The 17,518-nt window shown below is 44.7% G+C and overlaps 1 protein-coding gene across 1 annotated transcript; it reads right to left on the reverse strand.

Annotated features, from left to right (window-relative positions):
• Nucleotides 1–1,868: 1,868 nt before the first annotated feature.
• LOC309607533 (POM121-like protein 2) lies at nucleotides 1,869–11,733 on the reverse strand. The gene is given in 6 exon segments (XM_082346155.1): nucleotides 1,869–5,895; nucleotides 5,898–6,024; nucleotides 6,028–6,749; nucleotides 6,752–7,039; nucleotides 7,042–7,456; nucleotides 7,460–11,733. Coding segments are annotated over 6 exon segments (3,048 nt in total). The 5' UTR covers nucleotides 8,402–11,733; the 3' UTR covers nucleotides 1,869–5,341.
• Nucleotides 11,734–17,518: the final 5,785 nt, after the last annotated feature.

Consider the following 17,518-nt stretch of genomic DNA (forward strand, 5'->3'; position numbering starts at 1 on the left):
GCCAAGATAGGAAAGAAAACACTTTGGGTGTGATTTGAAACTTTGTGAGAGAAACCCACCAAACTTCAAGTTCAACAGAAACCAGATGGCTCCATTTCAGATGTCTTTTACAGGCTAAAGACAAATCTCGTTGGTCTGGTTTGCATTTCAGTGTGCGAATGGGACTCTAGGAGAGTATTTGGCAGGACAAGTATACATCATCTAGCACAGATAACCATATAAATATCTCTGCCATGTCCCTCACCAAAATAAGACAACAATATCACATTCCTTCAGCTTTGAACAACTACTTATCATGGACCTACTGTCAACCAGGCGTTTGCCTCAACACTGATTTCAGTGGTGGCAAAGAGATATGTTCCTTATTGTAATTTTTAAAATTAAATTTTTATTTTGGAATAATTTTAGAAAAGTTGCAAAGACAATACAGAGAATTGCCTTATACCCATTACCTAGTTTCCCTTAATATTAGCTCCTTCCATTACCATGGTACCTTTGTTAAAACTAAGAAACCAACGTGGGTACTTTACTAATAACTAAACTCCTGACTTTGTCTATATCACATCAGTTTTCACACTGATGTCCCTTTTGTTTCCAGGATCCTACATTGTATTCAGCCTCCTCTAGTCTGTGACAGTTTCTCAGTGTTGATGAAGTATTTCTGTAGTATACTTGACTGTTTTCCAATCTGGGTTTGTCTGATATTTTTTACGTGATTGGTTTGGGGTTATAGGTTTTTGTGGGAGACCACAGAGATAAAGTACTGGTCCCATCGCACCATAGCAGATGTTACATGATAGGAGCATAGCTTACCATTGGTGATGCCAACCCTGATCATTTTGAAGGTAGTGTTTGCCATTTTTCTCCCTTGTGAAGTTCCTATTTTTTTTCCTACTTCCTACTCTACTATTTAGAAGTTAGTCACTAAGTGTGGCCCCTATACCGGAAGGGAGGGGATTAAGCTTCATCTCCTGGGGTGGGGGGGGGGGTGTGTGTGGGGGGAGTATTTACTTATATTAGTTGGAATTCTTCTGTAAGGAAAATGTTTCCCTTCTCCTGTATTCATTGATTGATTTATATCAGTATGGACTCGTGAATATGTATTTTATACTTTGGATGATAATCCAAAACCACACTATCTGTTGTTCAAACTGTTCCAGCTTTGGTCATTGGGAGCGCTTTCCCTGTTATAAAGAGACAATTGGCAAAGCTCTTTCTTTCCTACTGTGTTGATATTAATAAATTTTTTTTTCACACATCATATAAAAAAATCGTGTTTCATCTTTCGCTGAACTGGTTAAGACCCAAGTGTGGAAGTGTAGAAAGTGTGGATGGTTTCCCAGTTTATTTTTGGACGAAAATAATCCAATAGGGTCAGTTTCTTTGCAAGAATCAGTTACCCAGAGGAGAAATAATATGCCCAAAGCAGCTCTATTTCCCTTGCTGGTCACTCACTACTATCCTTTCGCCCTGTAGATGGGATTCAAACGAGGACTTCAACCTTGAGGGAAATCAAAGATGTACGTCTAAATCTTTTTAAGTTCTCCGCGCGAGGTTTGTCTCTCACCCTGACGTTAATTGTGACATCGCAGTGGACCTGAGACTGGAAGAACTCTCATCTGTGTTGAAATCTAAGAGGAAAGCCTTGTGGCACAAATTGCCCGGTACGGGGACCGAACCCACGACCTTGGCGTTATTAGCAGCAGGCTCTAACCAACTGAGCTAACCGCTAGTACGCTCCTCTGTAAGCAATTAAATGAAAAGGAAACAAAATGGTTTCTTCAAATTCTCGGGGCGGGGTGCCGGGGGGGCTGGGGGGCCGGAGGGGTGGGGCGAGGGGAGGCGGGGAGGGAGGAGAAGGAGAGGGAACACAAAGAACCGAAACAACCGAAAAGTAACGTTAATTTTTTAAATCTCCACATTCTTCCTATTTCACTCTCCCCCATCTCGGAGTTAGGAAAAAGAAAAAGAGAAAAAAAAAACATTTGGCCTGATTGAACTCTGCTTCTTGGAGGCCTCCCTCTAACTGACGACTCTGAGCCCCCCCTAAAGATCAGATTCAAAGTCCCCGAGTGAGGCTTCCTTCCTCCTACCTATTTAAAATAATTTATAAAAATAAATTATTTTTAAAATAATTTTATTTCATACTATCAGAGTCCTTAATCCATCTGGAATTCATTTCTGTTAATTGTATGAGATGAGGCAATTTTCTTTTCTTTGAAGAGTTTAGCTACTTGTACCAACTGCACTTGAAAAGTTCATTAACTTCCTGCCGTTCTAAAACGACGAATTTAGCCCTGTTTCTCATATTCTATACCCTCCCCGTAAGGGATCTCACCTTTTCCGAAGGTTTCGATATTATTCTAAGGTACATTGACAATGCTCCAATCTTTCCCTAGCCCTCACCAGACACTCCATACATTCATTTGCTCTAACCAAAAACCTTTGCTTTATCCCGGATTCCTCTCTTCATCTCACACCTCACAACCCCTTTAAGAGCAAATCGATTAAATATATATATAAATCTGACCACTTCTCACCACTTGCATTGTAAGCGTCCTCGGCTGGGCCACCATTGAATCCCACCTGGATTCCTGCAGAACCCTCCTCCCAGTCTCCCCGCTTTCACTCCTCTACCGTCCCATCTCAGCCAGCAGCCAGAACAATCCTAAAAATGAGTCAAGTCATGTCATCTATTTGTCCCAAAGCCTCTACTTGTTCCACATCTCACTCTTGGGGACTTCCACCAGGTTTTCTCTTTGCCTGGAATCCTCTTCCCTCATACTCTGGCATGGCTAAGTCTGTCAGTGAATTCAAGTCTTTGCTCAGATGTCAACCTCTCATAAGAGCTCAGATGAAACTGTAGCGCCATCTTAATCCACCTACCCTGCTCTATATTTTTGCCATGCCGGTTACAATCTCTTTCACATGGTAGTTATTTCCTATTATGTTTATTGTTTATTTTTTAATCACACCCCCTACTAGAACATAAACTCCACAAGAACAGGAATTTTATCTGTCACTGAGAACATCCCAAATATTAGAAGAGTGCCTAGTAACCAGCATCAGACGCCCAGTATTTTTTGAGTGAATGAATGATTGAATGTGACAAATATTTCCTTCATATTCCTTGGTCATTTCACACTCAGTCTATACAAAATTCCATGTATTCTGCCAAAATTACATTTTCCATCCTCCAAGTCAGATGGCTAAGGGTCGGTCTTCTCCAACTCCCCCTTACCCTTATTCTGCCCATCTCCTCTGCCCACACGGTGCAATCTGTCACCAAGTCCTGCTTCTTAATCCCTCCTCTCTCTACTGCCTCCCCACGCCCACTCTTAACTACCTGGTTAACAATCCCTGTTAACCAGGTAATTAATTACCTAGTTGGAATGTATTGTATCTTTCATCTTTGTTGGTGTCTCCGCAGTCTCCCACACATTTCCAAGCCTCCAGCCTGTCCCCATTTGACTCCTCCCTCACATGACAGCCAGAGCAGTCTAAACCCAAGCTTGTCTCTTTCCTACTTAAAATCTTTCCATGACTCTCCGTTGCATTTGGAATCCTGTGCACACTGCACGATATGGTTTATAAGCGTATCCATAATCTGCCCCTTCTTCTCCCAAACCATGTCTGACTCCTTGAAAGTTATCCAGATAGATGCGTTCTGTCTTCCAGACCCTCCTTTGCACGTGTTTTGTCTTTGGCCTGAAATACCCTTCTCCAGTTGCTAGAACTGGAGAACACACACCGTAAAACAGAATTCAAGTTTCAAGACTTAGATAAGAAGGGACCTTCTGCCCTGCTTCCCTTCCCTTGGTACCTGTCGCTTGTTATGGAATCACTGGCTTACTTACCAGTCTCCCCACTAAAATTGTAATCTCCAAAGCAGAAGTTTTCCTTCACCTCTGAATGTCTGGTGCCAAGCACGATACAAGGTATATAGACATCACCGTATAAATGTTAAATTATCATGTAAAGAGCTGTAGAAATTGTCTAATACTTGTCCTCTTGCCCCCCTCTGTAAGATGGCAATCTTGGGTTGTGGGATGCCTTTCAAAGTAGAAACAGCGTGGATATTTAGAGTCGTATATACCTGGGTTAGAGGTCTGACTTTGGTGATTTGCTGTAGTGAGGGAGAAGCGAACACAGACTTTGGAGCCAATAGGGTTGAAATCCCAAATCTGACCTTTTCTAACTGGTTGACCTTGGGCAAGTTTCTTAATATCTTTCTGCCTCTGAATAGATATGAGTTTTATAGCAATTCCTGTATCATAAACTCATTTCAACAATTTATTTTTATTTTATCAACCAACTTAAGATTGCTTATTTTTCCAATGAGGTCTCTTCCAATGTATCCATAAAACAGGAGACAGATGTATTCAGGGAGTCATTCTTGCCTTTTCTTTTTTTCCATCAGGATGACATGTGCTAAGGAATATATCGTAGCTACTCAAAGACCTCCCATTGGTTACAGTACAGAGGCCAGCTTAGGTATCTGCTCTTCCTCCCTTTCTCCCTTTGTTCTCAGGCCCAAGAGTTTTCCTGCCCTACCCACCCTCTCTGGGAGAGATGTGAGGTAGAGGGTGATTTTATAAGGTACACATTAAAAGAAAAGTAGAAGCTTTGGTTCCTTAATTGAGCATTTCTCACTCGTAATTATGGAGGAATTATGACCTATGGTGTAAGGAAAAGAAGCAAGGTTGCACCACTCTCTTTTTTCCTCCCCTGGCCCTCCCACGGATGCTCTCATGGGTAGGCCATTGATCCTCAAGGAAAAGTTGGCTTCAAGGTCAAATTGCATTAAAAGCTTCTCCAAAATAAATAAATTAAATTAAAAAAAATCTTCCCCAAGAACCAACTGAGGAGCAAAATGGCAAGAAATGAGGAATTGGCCTCCCTAGGGGACCAGATAAAGGAACCACTTCTTTGAGCCAAATAAAAGCAGGCTAAGATTTAGAGAGAATCTATTCCTCCTCCCGAAGATGCAAGAGAATATGGGTTGTACTTTTTGCCTCCCTGGCACGTCTGTTCCCAGAGAAAAAAGCAGGAGGCAGTGTCCTGACTGAGCTCACCCTTGACACAGAACGGAGTGGGTAGGGAGGGGAAGGCAAGTCTCCGTTCAATTCCAAAGCTATGGTTCCACTCATTTTCATTCTGCTATCACCACTAGATACTTTAGTCCTTCATTTTCCTCTAGAATGTAGGTTAGGACCACAAGGTGAATGTGTAAAGCTCTCACCTTAGATCTGGGGTATTTTTGCTGTAGAAAATTAGAAGTGACTGAGGCACTTCACTATGCTGAGGTCCAAATCAGAGTACGAATGGCAAGGAACACAAGTTATTTCTTGTGGGCATGAGGCCTTCGGGAATGCCCTTGCTCCCTATTCTTTGGGGATTTTGATTTTGCACCAATGGAAAATGAAGGGGCTGACAGTCTGAAAGATCTTCTCCCAACAGAGCCCTGGGGCGGTGGAGCGGGCATCCCAAAGCCAAGGCTGCTGCCTGCCTTAACTGATCCAGTGACCGGGGTGCTCTGAGCAAAGGGGGTCATGGAGGGGTCCCCAAACATAGTTTTTCTTGCAGAAATGCTGGCCTTCCCCAAGGCAAAATGTGTGCCCTGGCTGGTCCGGCTCTGGTTGTTTGGGCCGCAGCCTGTTCCCAAGGGTGTGATGCTGCTAGTGGTCCCACTTGGCTCTGCTCCAGTGCTGAATGCTCCAGGGTTGGAGCTCATGTCTGGGGCAGTGACGCCCATCCCAGTCTCCTCACAGTCTATAGGGGTCACTAATCCCCCAAAGTCAAAAGGTCGTGGGGCTGTACTGCCAAACACTGAGCCACAAGCCCCACTCCGGTGGGTTGGGGTGACAACTCCCAAACCGTTCGTATTAGCTTGACTGGAGTGCTGCCAAAGGCCGGCCAGAAGCTGGCCGGGATGTGAAAGGTGGAGGCTGATGGTGCCAAACCCCCAAAGGCTGACTGCGTGGTACCGCTGAAGGATGGCTGGGCTGGAGTCGGTGTTGGGATTCAGGAGGCCCCTGGTGAGCTTCCAAAAATGAAAGAGCTACTGAAGCTTGGGCCAAGGGCTGGTTGGGGGACTTCTTGCTTCTGCACATATGCAGCCCCAAACGCAGGTTGGGGAGTGGCTCCCAGGGATAGTGGGAAAGGTGGCCTTGAGCTTGACTCCAAGGGAATTGTGAATGCTGCGGTCGAACTGGAGATCCTGGATGACAATGCAGGCTGGTTGGTGGTTACTAGGGCTGAAGTTGCCAGAGGGCTACCCACAGCGCTACAATGGGCAGTGCTCCTGGTAGGGGATATCTGGACAGCGCTGGGAAGAACCTGGCTAAAGATGGTGACTGTGTGCACAGTAGGAACGGTTGGACGCTGGCATAGTGGGAAAGTGAAGCCTGCAGCTGGGGAGAAGCTGGCCCTGGAGGCACAGGCAGCCCCGAGAGGGAAAGGGGGGCAAGTGGAAGGGATGGAGCAAGTGTTGCCCATGGTACTGGTAACATTCACTACACCAAAATCCAAAGGTGGCTTAAAAGAGCCTTTGCACGTGCTGGCTGGGGTGGTGGACACGACTACAGAGGTAGCCTTGACCAGGCCATGGAAGAGACGGGTAGAAGCAGGAGTAGGTGGAGGAGAGGTCTGCTTGAAAGAGAAAGGAGCTCTCACGGGCATAGTTTTAAGTGGTCTTAGGCTGCCAAAGATAGCCTTGAAGGTGGGAGTTGAGATACCCGGAGGTGTAAGATGCTGTAAGATGCTGCAGCTGTGCTTGAAATTCTGGAATATGAGGAGCCTCCTATCTCACTATTGGCTGGGAGCCCCATAATGGGTTTTGACAAGCGGTCAGCAGAAGTTGCAACAGGAGGTGCAGATGCAGGAAGATGGGGACCTGGGCTGCTCATCAATCCAAACAAAGTGCTTTGCATAGTGGGTGCTGCAGGGATAATGGCAGGTGAGTCTCGGGGTATGGCAGCCTGAGAGGTTGAAGGTGGCCACGTGGTGTCAGTGACTGGTGATGTGGGAAAACAAGGGTCAGAGGGATGAAAGTAGTTGTGGGTTTTGAGTCTGAAGAGGTGCCTGAAAGGGGCTCTGACTGTGAGCACCCACGTGGGGCCAGCAGGCCCGCTGTCTTCAGAGGCGAGTGGGCCACACTGATTGCCTCTCCGGTAGGTTGTGGGAAGGCCAGTGGACTTGGAGACTTCTGCATTTTATGTAAGCTTTCCAGCGGAGGAGCAGCGCCCTGGGACAGGGAAGGCTGAAGAGCAGACCAAGTGTCAGGGACAGAGTCTGTGGTGACCTCAGTCGTATCCTCGCTGGCTTTGTTGCTCCGTTGGAGTCCAGCTTTCTTCCCTAAGGCCAGGTCTTCAGGGACTGCATAAGCAAGCTGAGGAGGTGGAGTCAGGGACAGCAGGCTGCCAGGGCTTGATAGAAGCAGGGGAATCTGATTTTGCTACCCAGAGCTGCCAGATGTTTCTCGGGACTCATCTGATACCGGTGGGACTGGAGAGTGAGACGGATGGCCATGTTCTTTCCTTGTTATTGGCCACTCTGGTATCTGGAGTGATGTACTGGGAATACTTCTCTTCCAAGGCTCAGAGAAATCTCTAGAAGAGCTGTAAGAGCTTGTAATAGCATTTCTTTGGGAGCTAAGGGGGCCACCTGTGTGTGTGCCGGCCAAGGAGTCCATGGAGGAGCAGCTGGGCCTGTTATTCAAGCTGTGATCCGAGCCCCAGCAGTCGAGGCTTCTCTGCAGAGGCCCAGGCCTGGGCACAAAAGAAGCGAGGACTCCATTTTTCGTCAGAGGCTTAAACGCAGATGGTCTGGTCTCTGGAATCCTTCTCCTACTGTCCAAGCTCTCATGGAACAGTCGTTCTTCCCACCTCACTTTCCCCTTCTTGCGCTCTCTGAGGGCCCTCAGCACTGTCTCCTTCGCACATGGGTCTGGGGGCTTCTCAGAAGGTGAGAACCCTGCAGAGTTCGTTTCCTCTGCTGGGGCAGTGGAGGGGGGCGCTGTCCGCTCACGAGGAGCGAGCCTGATGGTCACCGGGCTCCAGATTGCCCTGGCGTGCCGAAGAGACCAGATACTCCGCTTGAAGTAACTTTCCCACCCGTCTGAGGGAAGAGGCCCCATGATGGAGCTCCGGGACCTGTTCATGGGAAAGCGCCTCCAAGCCTCGTTGACCACCCACGCGTTGGGACTGGTAGGATCCCCGTTCGGCGGCCTCCTCGCAGGTCTGTGCCGAGGGGCAGGGTGGGCACGATGGACGTGCTGAACCCGGGGGACCTGATGAAGGGGCTGAGCTGGCCGGCCGTTCAAGGGCCTCTCCGACAAGTCTGTGCGCCCCTCTGCTGGGGATGACGGCGAGAGTCCCAGCTTGCCCACGTAAGTGCCCATGTGGAGCAGTGAGGCGGAGTCGGTGACTCTGACTTCGGGTTTGGGCTCCCGAGGTTTCTGACGCCTGCTGACTCAGCCGCAGTCGAAGTGTTCCGGTGACGGTTGGGATCCCTGCGCGAGGAGAGTGAAAGGGTCTCGGGGCGCTCCTCACCCTCCAGGTCCTGCATCCGAAAGTGAGCGGCCGGTGGAAACAGAGGACACGCGGGACCTCGGCAGCCCCCGTAGCCTGCTCTGCTAGTTTGAGGCCTAAGCTGGCCGCTCTGGCCTCTTTTCTCTCCTCTCCGGGTTGCAGCGCGCGGCACGAGGAGAGGGATTGGAGAGGAAGCGCGCGGCCGGAGTCCCAGAGCTAGAGTCGAGCAGGCGCCGGGTCTCCAGACGCCGGCTCCCGGCCCCGGCACCGCTCCGTCCGCCCGCCCGCCCGTCCCCCGGAGTCGGAGTAGGGAGGGCAGTCCGAGCCCCTCAGCGTGAGTCGGTGGAGGTTGGGGGCGGGGGGCGGGGCGCTGGCGGGAGCGCGGGACCGGAGACCCGGGCGCGTGGACCTGGGCAGCCCAGACGGCGTTCGTGGCGCCAGCAGCGGGGAATAACGGAGGCCGGGTTTGCTGCTTGGGGATTCCCGCCCTTCTTCCTTTCCTTTGCCCTTTCCTTTCTGCAGCCAGTAGGTGCCAGTCATTTGCCTCCGGGATGACAAGCTCCGGACGCAGCCACCATCCAGGGTCGCCTCCCCGAGGCTGACTGTGTGTCGCCCTCCGATTGTTCGCACTTTGAGTATGCAGGTACGGTGGCACCGTGGCGGGGTCTCGAGGCTCCGGAGGGGGCCAAAGGGATTTCTTGTCTGCCGACCGAGAACCTGAGCGCCTCCGCAGGCACCCGGCTTTGTCCCTCGCTCAGCAACCCCCCCGCCCCCCCCGCCCCGGCCACCCTCTCCAATGGCGATCCTCAGCTAGCCCAGTGGGGTCGGAGCGCCAGGAGGGGAGCAAAGAAGTGGGAGATTTAATCTGCGGCTGAATATTCAGGCTAAGCCAGAGTGAACTAGGGCACTAACATTCTGAGAAATTCAAAAACGAATAACGTTTTAAGATTTCCAATACCATTCCTTCCAATAACGATAAAAATGGCACGGATTGAATACGTTTCTTTCAAGAAAGGTCATTTTAAGGTTGTTAAGTTAAGGAACTCGGAGAACGAGTTCCATTCAAAACCCACACTGTCCAAAAATGGGTCCAGACATCTCCCACTTCATCGATCTCTTTCTCCTTGAGTTTGTATTTCCACAGAATTTTACGCCAATATAATGTATGTTTACGCTTAGAGTCTTTATTCGATCGTTCTACTATACTAGTCTGCACCAAATAGAGGTACAGACACTGAAATCTGAAATTTTGATATGTGACGGAACCACAAATCTGTTATAATTAATTCTTTTGGTTTCATTTATATTTGCATTTACTAATAGAATGCAATCAATCAGAACATCGTAATTAGATAATAAATTTGAAAGGCCCTTTACTGGAAGTTGTAACAGAAGTAAATATGGAATGCATCACCTCTTTCTCCAAGAGGTCGCATACAATATATTGATATAAGACCACCTCCACTGAAGGAATATTTCCATTGCTCCTCTACTGGACACCAGGGATGGAAGGAATTTTACAATTCGGGGCAGTGTGTCCCTTCAGATAGGTAGAAGAGTTTTGGAACTGCCTAGTGAGAGAATGGTGGGATTTCAAAGTAAGGTGGGAAGCAAGAAGCCAAACTAGCGGATTCTCAAACTCGTGGATGTCAACTGGTTGAACATGGAAGAGGTAGAAATTGATTCGGTTTTTGTGCGTGCTTGTAGCCTAGTTGGAGTAAAGTTGAGCAAGGGACGGAAAAGCTCTGTAGCAGAGGATGGTTTCGATCCATCGACCTCTGGGTTATGGGCCCAGCACGCTTCCGCTGCGCCACTCTGCTTCACCTTGGAAGACTGCCGCTGTTCTTCCCTTCGATGATTATGTCACCGTTTCTGCGCTGAACATTTTTTTCGATTTCCTTTCTTTCTGATGGTTTTCGTCGCCCCTCTCTCTCGAGGCACGTAAGAGATCAGCTCTTCCGCAACCAGATGACCTCGGGTCATCACCTTCGGGTCTGCAATTTTCCAGCCTGCCCAAGAGTGCCCAAGCTCGTCATTGAACCCCCTCGCCAGCACCCCTCCCCACTCCCTGGAGCCGCTAGCCTCTCGGAGCGGAGGAAGAGCCCGCGGAGCAAAACTCTGGGTGGACCCTTCTCGGGGAGAAGAGCGGAAGTCGTGGAGCCAACTCTGCTGCCGCCGGAAAGGAAACGTGTTAACCATCTCCTCTGTTACCTGTCGAAAAATCTTAGATAACACTTTGAGTAAAAGAGAGGCATTTTGTTTGCTGGCAAGGGCGCAAGATTTTCAGGACGGTGTGCCTGAAATAGAGTTAACCCAATTTGTTTCTCAACTTATTACACGGGGGTCACAATTCCGATTGTATCTCGTTTGGGGCCGTTTGGACTAAACACATTTTTTAAAAGATAGGACCTTCCTTTTCTCGAGGCTTATATTAGAGAGCAGAGCCTTTGGGAAGTTCCTGGACACAGCTCTCGTTTGCAGCTGCCTCTGCGATGACGCTAGAAGGGGCCGGTCTGGAAGGTTGTAAATCTTTTCTCTTTAGTACTGGAAGCTTTTGGAGAGTGAGCGTAAAGTGTTCCTTCAGTCACATGGCTAGGCCGAGGCTTGTATGCTAGTGTGTTTTTGTTTGTTTGTTTTTTCTCCTTGTACTCCATGTCCCCGTCCACAATAAAACTTAAGGAGCGATGGTGGAGTGGCGAGCTTAGCAGCTCGCACCAGCAGAGTACCCTCCTCGGGTCTGCAGCCACGCGCACTGCCCTACCTGAGCCCAGCTATGCAGCTACCCCAGCCAAGGAAAGCGAAACTCCATTATTCCTTTGGGGCTCTTACCCCGACCCCCCACCCCGAGATCTTTGTCATCTCAGGGAGATGCTGCCATCTTCAAATTGTACCCTCTCAAGAAAGTCTTTTTTCAAAACTTTTCTGACTGCAACTCAGTGTCGAAATACGTTTTAAGTCACAACTCAATATAATATGCAAACAAATGTATGTATGTATATATATATATATATATATATATATACATTTATACATATGAGAGAGAGATTTATATATATAAATGAGAAAGATAACTATCTGAATCTATCTATCAATAATCTATACCAATATCGATATAGCTATAGATAGATGATAGATATTTGGAGAGTCACAGAGGCCAAACTCTACCAAACAGTATTTTCCTGCATGGGTTTATTCTGATGTTTCCTATTTCTATTCCTATATCTCCTATTTCATTTATTAAAATACCATTCATGACCTTTTTTTACATTGATTTTACACCCATTCACTTCTGAGTGATTTCAAAAACACTGTCACTTATATAATGGTATTCGAAATGTCTCTTCCTTTTAGAGTCAGATAAGGAAGACGTGAAAGACAGTGACCGTTCCACAGTGGTCAAAGAATTAAGGAAATGGTTCTAATGCCACCAGCATTTTTTTGGTATCAAACAGGACACAGTGTTAACTCTCCCAGAGACTACACTCCACATGCCCCTATCTATGATTATTCCTGCAGTTAGTGAAGGGAAATCACACTTATTCTAAACAGTCCTCTCTGATTCGGGTTTTTTTTTTTTTTTTTCCACCTCTATTTCACAGTTGTGATGTGGCTTCTTTCTCTCCTCTTCTGCTGAAGGATTCTTGCCTGTGTGACTAAGTAGGTATCTGCCCTCACCTCTTAGAGAATATTTTGCTTTTATTCCTCTATTTTACCATGTCGAACATATTGTTCTGATGCTGTTCCCTCTGTGTAGAGAATTCTTACCTCAGATATATATAAGATTTACTCCCTGGCCTCCTTCAAGCTTTTGTTCAAATGTTGGGATCAATGGATCCAAAGGTTTTGGACAAATGCGGTCTGCCCTCCATTTTCCGTGACTACTTCAAACGATTTGTCTATTAAGTTCCCCTAACATTTCTTCTAGGATGAATAATTCCCACCTTCCTTTGCTGTGTTGTCACAGTACACTGGTTGCAGTGTTACCCCATTCATTCAACATTTACTCTTGCTAGCTGTGGTTTATGGCTCTCTACAATCAGTTAGATGTTTGTATACTGGAAATTTCAACCTTAAAGTATTTGAGATCATTTGAGATACCTGGAGACATGACTCACCACACTTCAGCCCCACACCGAGAAGAAAAAAAAAAAAAAAAAAAGAGGGTAAAAAACCTTCCTTCAATCTTTTAATAATATTTTAAAATAAGAAATTCCTGTTGTTGATGTCTGAGGGTGATGACATCTACTGGATGAGTTGATCTGTCCAGCTAATTGTTCAGTGGCTGTTCTGAAGTAGATTTTATCTGGTAGGTATTAATAAATGATAAAAGATCCTCAACATTGTGACAATTCCCACAAGTCAATCCACATGCATTTCTCCACACCTCTGGTCTCTAATCTTCAAAGCTTACTCTTTTCAGATTCCTGATCTTCCAGCCAACCATTCCCTTTTGCCTAGGATTCCATATACAGCTTTATCTTAGGCCACTTCTCTCTCCATGTAAAGAGGAACATCAAATGAACCATCTAAAGCTCTAACCACTGGGAGGATTTCTTTTCACCACTATCTTGCAGGGTTACTTCTGAGTGGGAGATTGTGTCACAGCAGTTCATTTAAAGCTCACAGCACCATACAGAACTCACCTATCTATGAACCAAGTGATTTGATTACCAAGGGCTCTTCTACCTAATTCCCCACATAATGGTTCTTAACTTCTCTGATATGTCAGACTGGACATTTCCACGGACATTTCATTAGTCAAACCAAGTCACATGGCCAAGTTCATGAGGAAGAGGAAGTGTTTATATTATATAATAAATATATTATTTCAATGAAATAATCATAAATAATTATAAATTCACATGAAGTAATTATACTTATAAATTCACATGAAGTTGCAAAGATAATGTATCAAGGTGGCATGTATCAATAGTTCATTTTTTTTTACTTTTGAGTAGTAATCCATAGTATAGATGGACCACAGCTTGTTTAACCTATTCACCTATTAAGGAACATTTTCGTTGTTTTCAGGTTTGAACTATTACAAATAAAGCTCCTATAAATAATAATGCACAGGGTTTTGTGTGGATATAAGTTTTCTTTGTTCTGGGATCAATGCCTAGGAGTGGAATTGCTGAGTTGTATGGTAAGTGTGTGTTTAGTTCTTTAAGAAACTGACAAACTACTTTTCAGAGTGGCTACACCATTCTACATTCCTATGAGCAATGTATAACAGATCCAGTTTCTCTGTATTCTTACCAACCTTTGGCAGTTGTTACCATTTGTTATTTTATCTCTTACAATAGGTGTGCTGTGATATCTCACCATGGTCTTAATATATATTTCCTAAATGACTAGTGATATTGAACATCTTTTCATGTGCTTATTTCCCATTTGTGTATCCTCTTTGGTGAAATATCTTTTCATGTTTCTTGCCCATTTTTGAATTGGATTGAGTGTTGTTAATGTGGAGTTTTGAGAGGTCTTTGTATATTCTAGATACATCTTAGCCAGATATGTGATTTGCAAATATTTTCTCCCAGTCTGTAGCTTGCTTTTTTTATTTTCTTCACAGAGTCCTTTGCAGAGCAAAAGTTTTTAATTTTGATGAAATCCAGTTAGTCAAATTTGTCTTTTATGGAATGTGTGTTTGGTGTTATGTCTAGGAATTCTCCACCAAGCCCCAGGTCCCCCAAATTTTCTCATATTTTTTCTAAAAGTTTTAGAGTTTTATATTTTATTTTAAATCTATGAACCATTTTCAGTTACTTTTTAAATAAAGCGTGAGGTTTAGGCTGCAGTTGGCTTCTTTTGCCTATGGATTGCTCCACCCCAATCTTGTGAAAAGACTTTTCTTCCTCTACTGAATTGCTTCTGCACTTCTGTAAAAAATAATTTAGATGTACTTGCATGTGGTGCTTTCTGGATTCTGTATACTCTTTCATTGAAATATATCTCTCCCTCTGCCAAAAATGTACACTCTTTTTTACTGTGGCTGTATAATAAGTCTTGAAATAATAAGAATGTTTTCTTCCACTTTATTCCTGTTTCTCAGAATCATTCTAGTTATTCTAACTCATTTGTCTTCCTATATAAATTTTAGAATAGTCATGTCTATAGCTACAAAAAAATCTTACCTGGATCTTGATAGGAATTATGTTAAATTATGTTAAACCTCTATATCATTTTCAGGAGAGTTGACATCTTAGCTATGTTGAGTTTTATAATCCCAGAATCTCTCTCCACTTATTTAGGTCTTTGATTTATTTCATCAGAATTTTATAGTTTTGTTCTTTCCAGCATGTACATGTTCACATGTCTGGATAGATTTTCATCTAAGTGTTCCTTTCCTTTTTTTAAAAAAGTACTGTCTTTTAATTCTGGGGTCCACATGTTTATTGTTAGTATATAAAAATACAATTGATTTTTCTATTTTGATCTCCTATTCTGTGACTTTGCTGAACATAATTATTAGTTCCAGGAGGATTTTTGTTTGTTTGTTTTTAGGTTACTTAGGATTTTCTATGAAGACCATCACATAATCTTCAAATGGCATGGGAAGTACAATCCTTCCACAGAGAGGGAGGGGGGAAATGTATATTTCTAAAGAGAAATACAATCCACTGAGCAAGAAATTGCACCATCAACACACAACAGGACAAAATTGCAGAAACGTACGGTAAAGTATGCCAATATTTCTGGGAAGGGTGAGCATTTCACCTAAAGATCATACTGCAGTATTTGTGAAATAACTCCCTATCATTTGGGTTTATCATTAGAATGTGACATTTCCATGGTTTAGTGGAGGGCTTTCCCATCTGCCAAGTAGCTCAGTTGTGAGAGTGAATAACTGAAAATCTAAAGGTCCTGACCCAGAGAATACTTTACCCAACAAATATAGTTTCCAGTTCCTTTTCTAAAACACCCAAGTCTAGAGGGATAGCTTTCTTATATTTCATGGGCTATAAGGGTTTTGTACTGTGTTCCTCAGGAAGTCTCTATTATTAAAAACTGCTAAAATCATCTTTTGTTTGGAACAGAATATCAAATCTCAACCACTAGTTAAGGCTGAAGGTAACTGACTTCTTGGCATTTTCTCACTGTAGATAGATAAAAGTCATCAAAGTTTAACCCAAATTTTCTTGGGAGAAAAGCTTAAGTACCACTGGTCTATGGAAACACAGGTCTATAACGCCTGGACAGGGACTTGAACCCTGAACCCTCAGATTAAAAGTCTGATGCTCTACCGACTGAGCTACCCAGGCTCTGGAAGCATCTCTTTATTCGGTCTACTTTGTACAGTTCAATTGCTTTGGGGGCATTCTTAACCGCCAACAGAATTTTGATAAATTCGATATTCCCCCTCACATTTTTTTTTCAGTGGACATGTAACATTTTTCTTCATAAGGTTCAATTTTTCTGAAGGATAGAGTAACTTATATCAAAGGAATTTTAAAACTATAGTAATTTAATACTTACCAACATCTCTTGAGAAAGAGAGAGAAGAGAAAGCCCTTGTTAAACTTCTGTGAAAGATTTTCCTTTGATTTTTTATTTCCTTGAATTTGTGATTGCCATCCCGTGTCTCTCATAAAATTTTATTCCAATACAACATCTTTATATATTTAGTATCTTCTTGATTTTCCTACCATGCTTCTCTGTACCAAATACAGGTATAAACATTGAAGTCTGATGTTTTTCTTTTGAACCCAAATCTGTATTAAAAATACTTCTTGTGGATTGTGCTATATCTGCATCTACTTGCACATAATTAATCAAAGCATAATAAACAGATAATAATTTAAAGACCCTTTAATGGAGGACATAATGGAAATAAATGTGGAATTTGTCCTCCTCCCTCCTCCATGAAATCGTGTACAAGACTACGTCTACTGAAGGATTCAGTTCTTCCCATTGTTCCCATGATGGGAATCCGAGAGGAGAGCATATTTACACCCCGGGGCACTGTGCCACAGCCAAATGAGTCTTAATTTATCAGAAATGTCTTAATTTATCAAGCAGAAGGGCGAGATTTTTCCATGAAAGGTGAGAACGTGGGACTTACGTGCCACACTTCTATGGCAGGCTGATCCTCTGAGAGGTGACTTTTGAAAGTTAAATACCTTAGGAAAGGTGAAATATGTAAGATCTAGAAGTAGATTTAGTTCAACTGTTTGAATACAGCTTAACGATGGAGTTGCTATAAAACTTGCAGCCAAGGTTGGTTCCGTTGCATCGATCTCTGTGTTTCCCGTCCAACACGCTTCAGCTGGTCCACTCTGCTTATAAACGGATGTTCCCTCGTCGATATTCAACTCCGTTATCACAACTGGGTTTTCAAACACAAGAATGGCTTCTTTTCTTTTCTTCTTTCCCCCGTCTTTTTCTTCCTCCCCCCTAGCTCAGCTCACTGCTCCCTTTACTCGGCCTCTTTTCGGTCCCCTTGAGAACCACAGGGTTCCAGCAGCGCCCCCAGGCCTGCTCGTTTCCAATCCGCCAAATATTCAGTCTCTGAACCCGCTTCTTCAGAAGCTTGTCTGGGCTCACAGGAGGATCTGCAGGGGGAACCGAGGAGGGGGCGGCGGGGCAAAGCCTTGAGGAAAACCCTCGCTTGAGAAGAACCTGTCAAAAATCTCAAGAGGTTTTTCTTTGCCTGCAAAGGAGCCAGATTTTCAGAATTCCATTTCCGATTGGATAACGTTTGGATCCGTTCTGACAGAGGACAGGAGTTCCTGTGTCTGAAAACAGGATTTTCGTTTTCGGAGTTGGTCTCGGAATAGGGCTTTTGGAAGCCTCTGCACACCAAGGCTCCTGTTGTTCGCGGCTGCCTCTGCGTGCTACCTTCCAGAAATTGCACTGCTAGATGCCGAATAAGAACTTCACTCCACACAGAAGTAACTAGAAGCCACAAAAATATTGCTCACCAAATCCAAATGTTAAATCTCTCCAATTTAACTTCCCTCCAAACGTCTATAGTCCTTCCTCCA

The sequence above is a fragment of the Balaenoptera borealis genome (assembly GCF_965194805.1).
Source record: "Balaenoptera borealis genome assembly, chromosome: 12".
Taxonomy (NCBI): domain Eukaryota; kingdom Metazoa; phylum Chordata; class Mammalia; order Artiodactyla; family Balaenopteridae; genus Balaenoptera; species Balaenoptera borealis.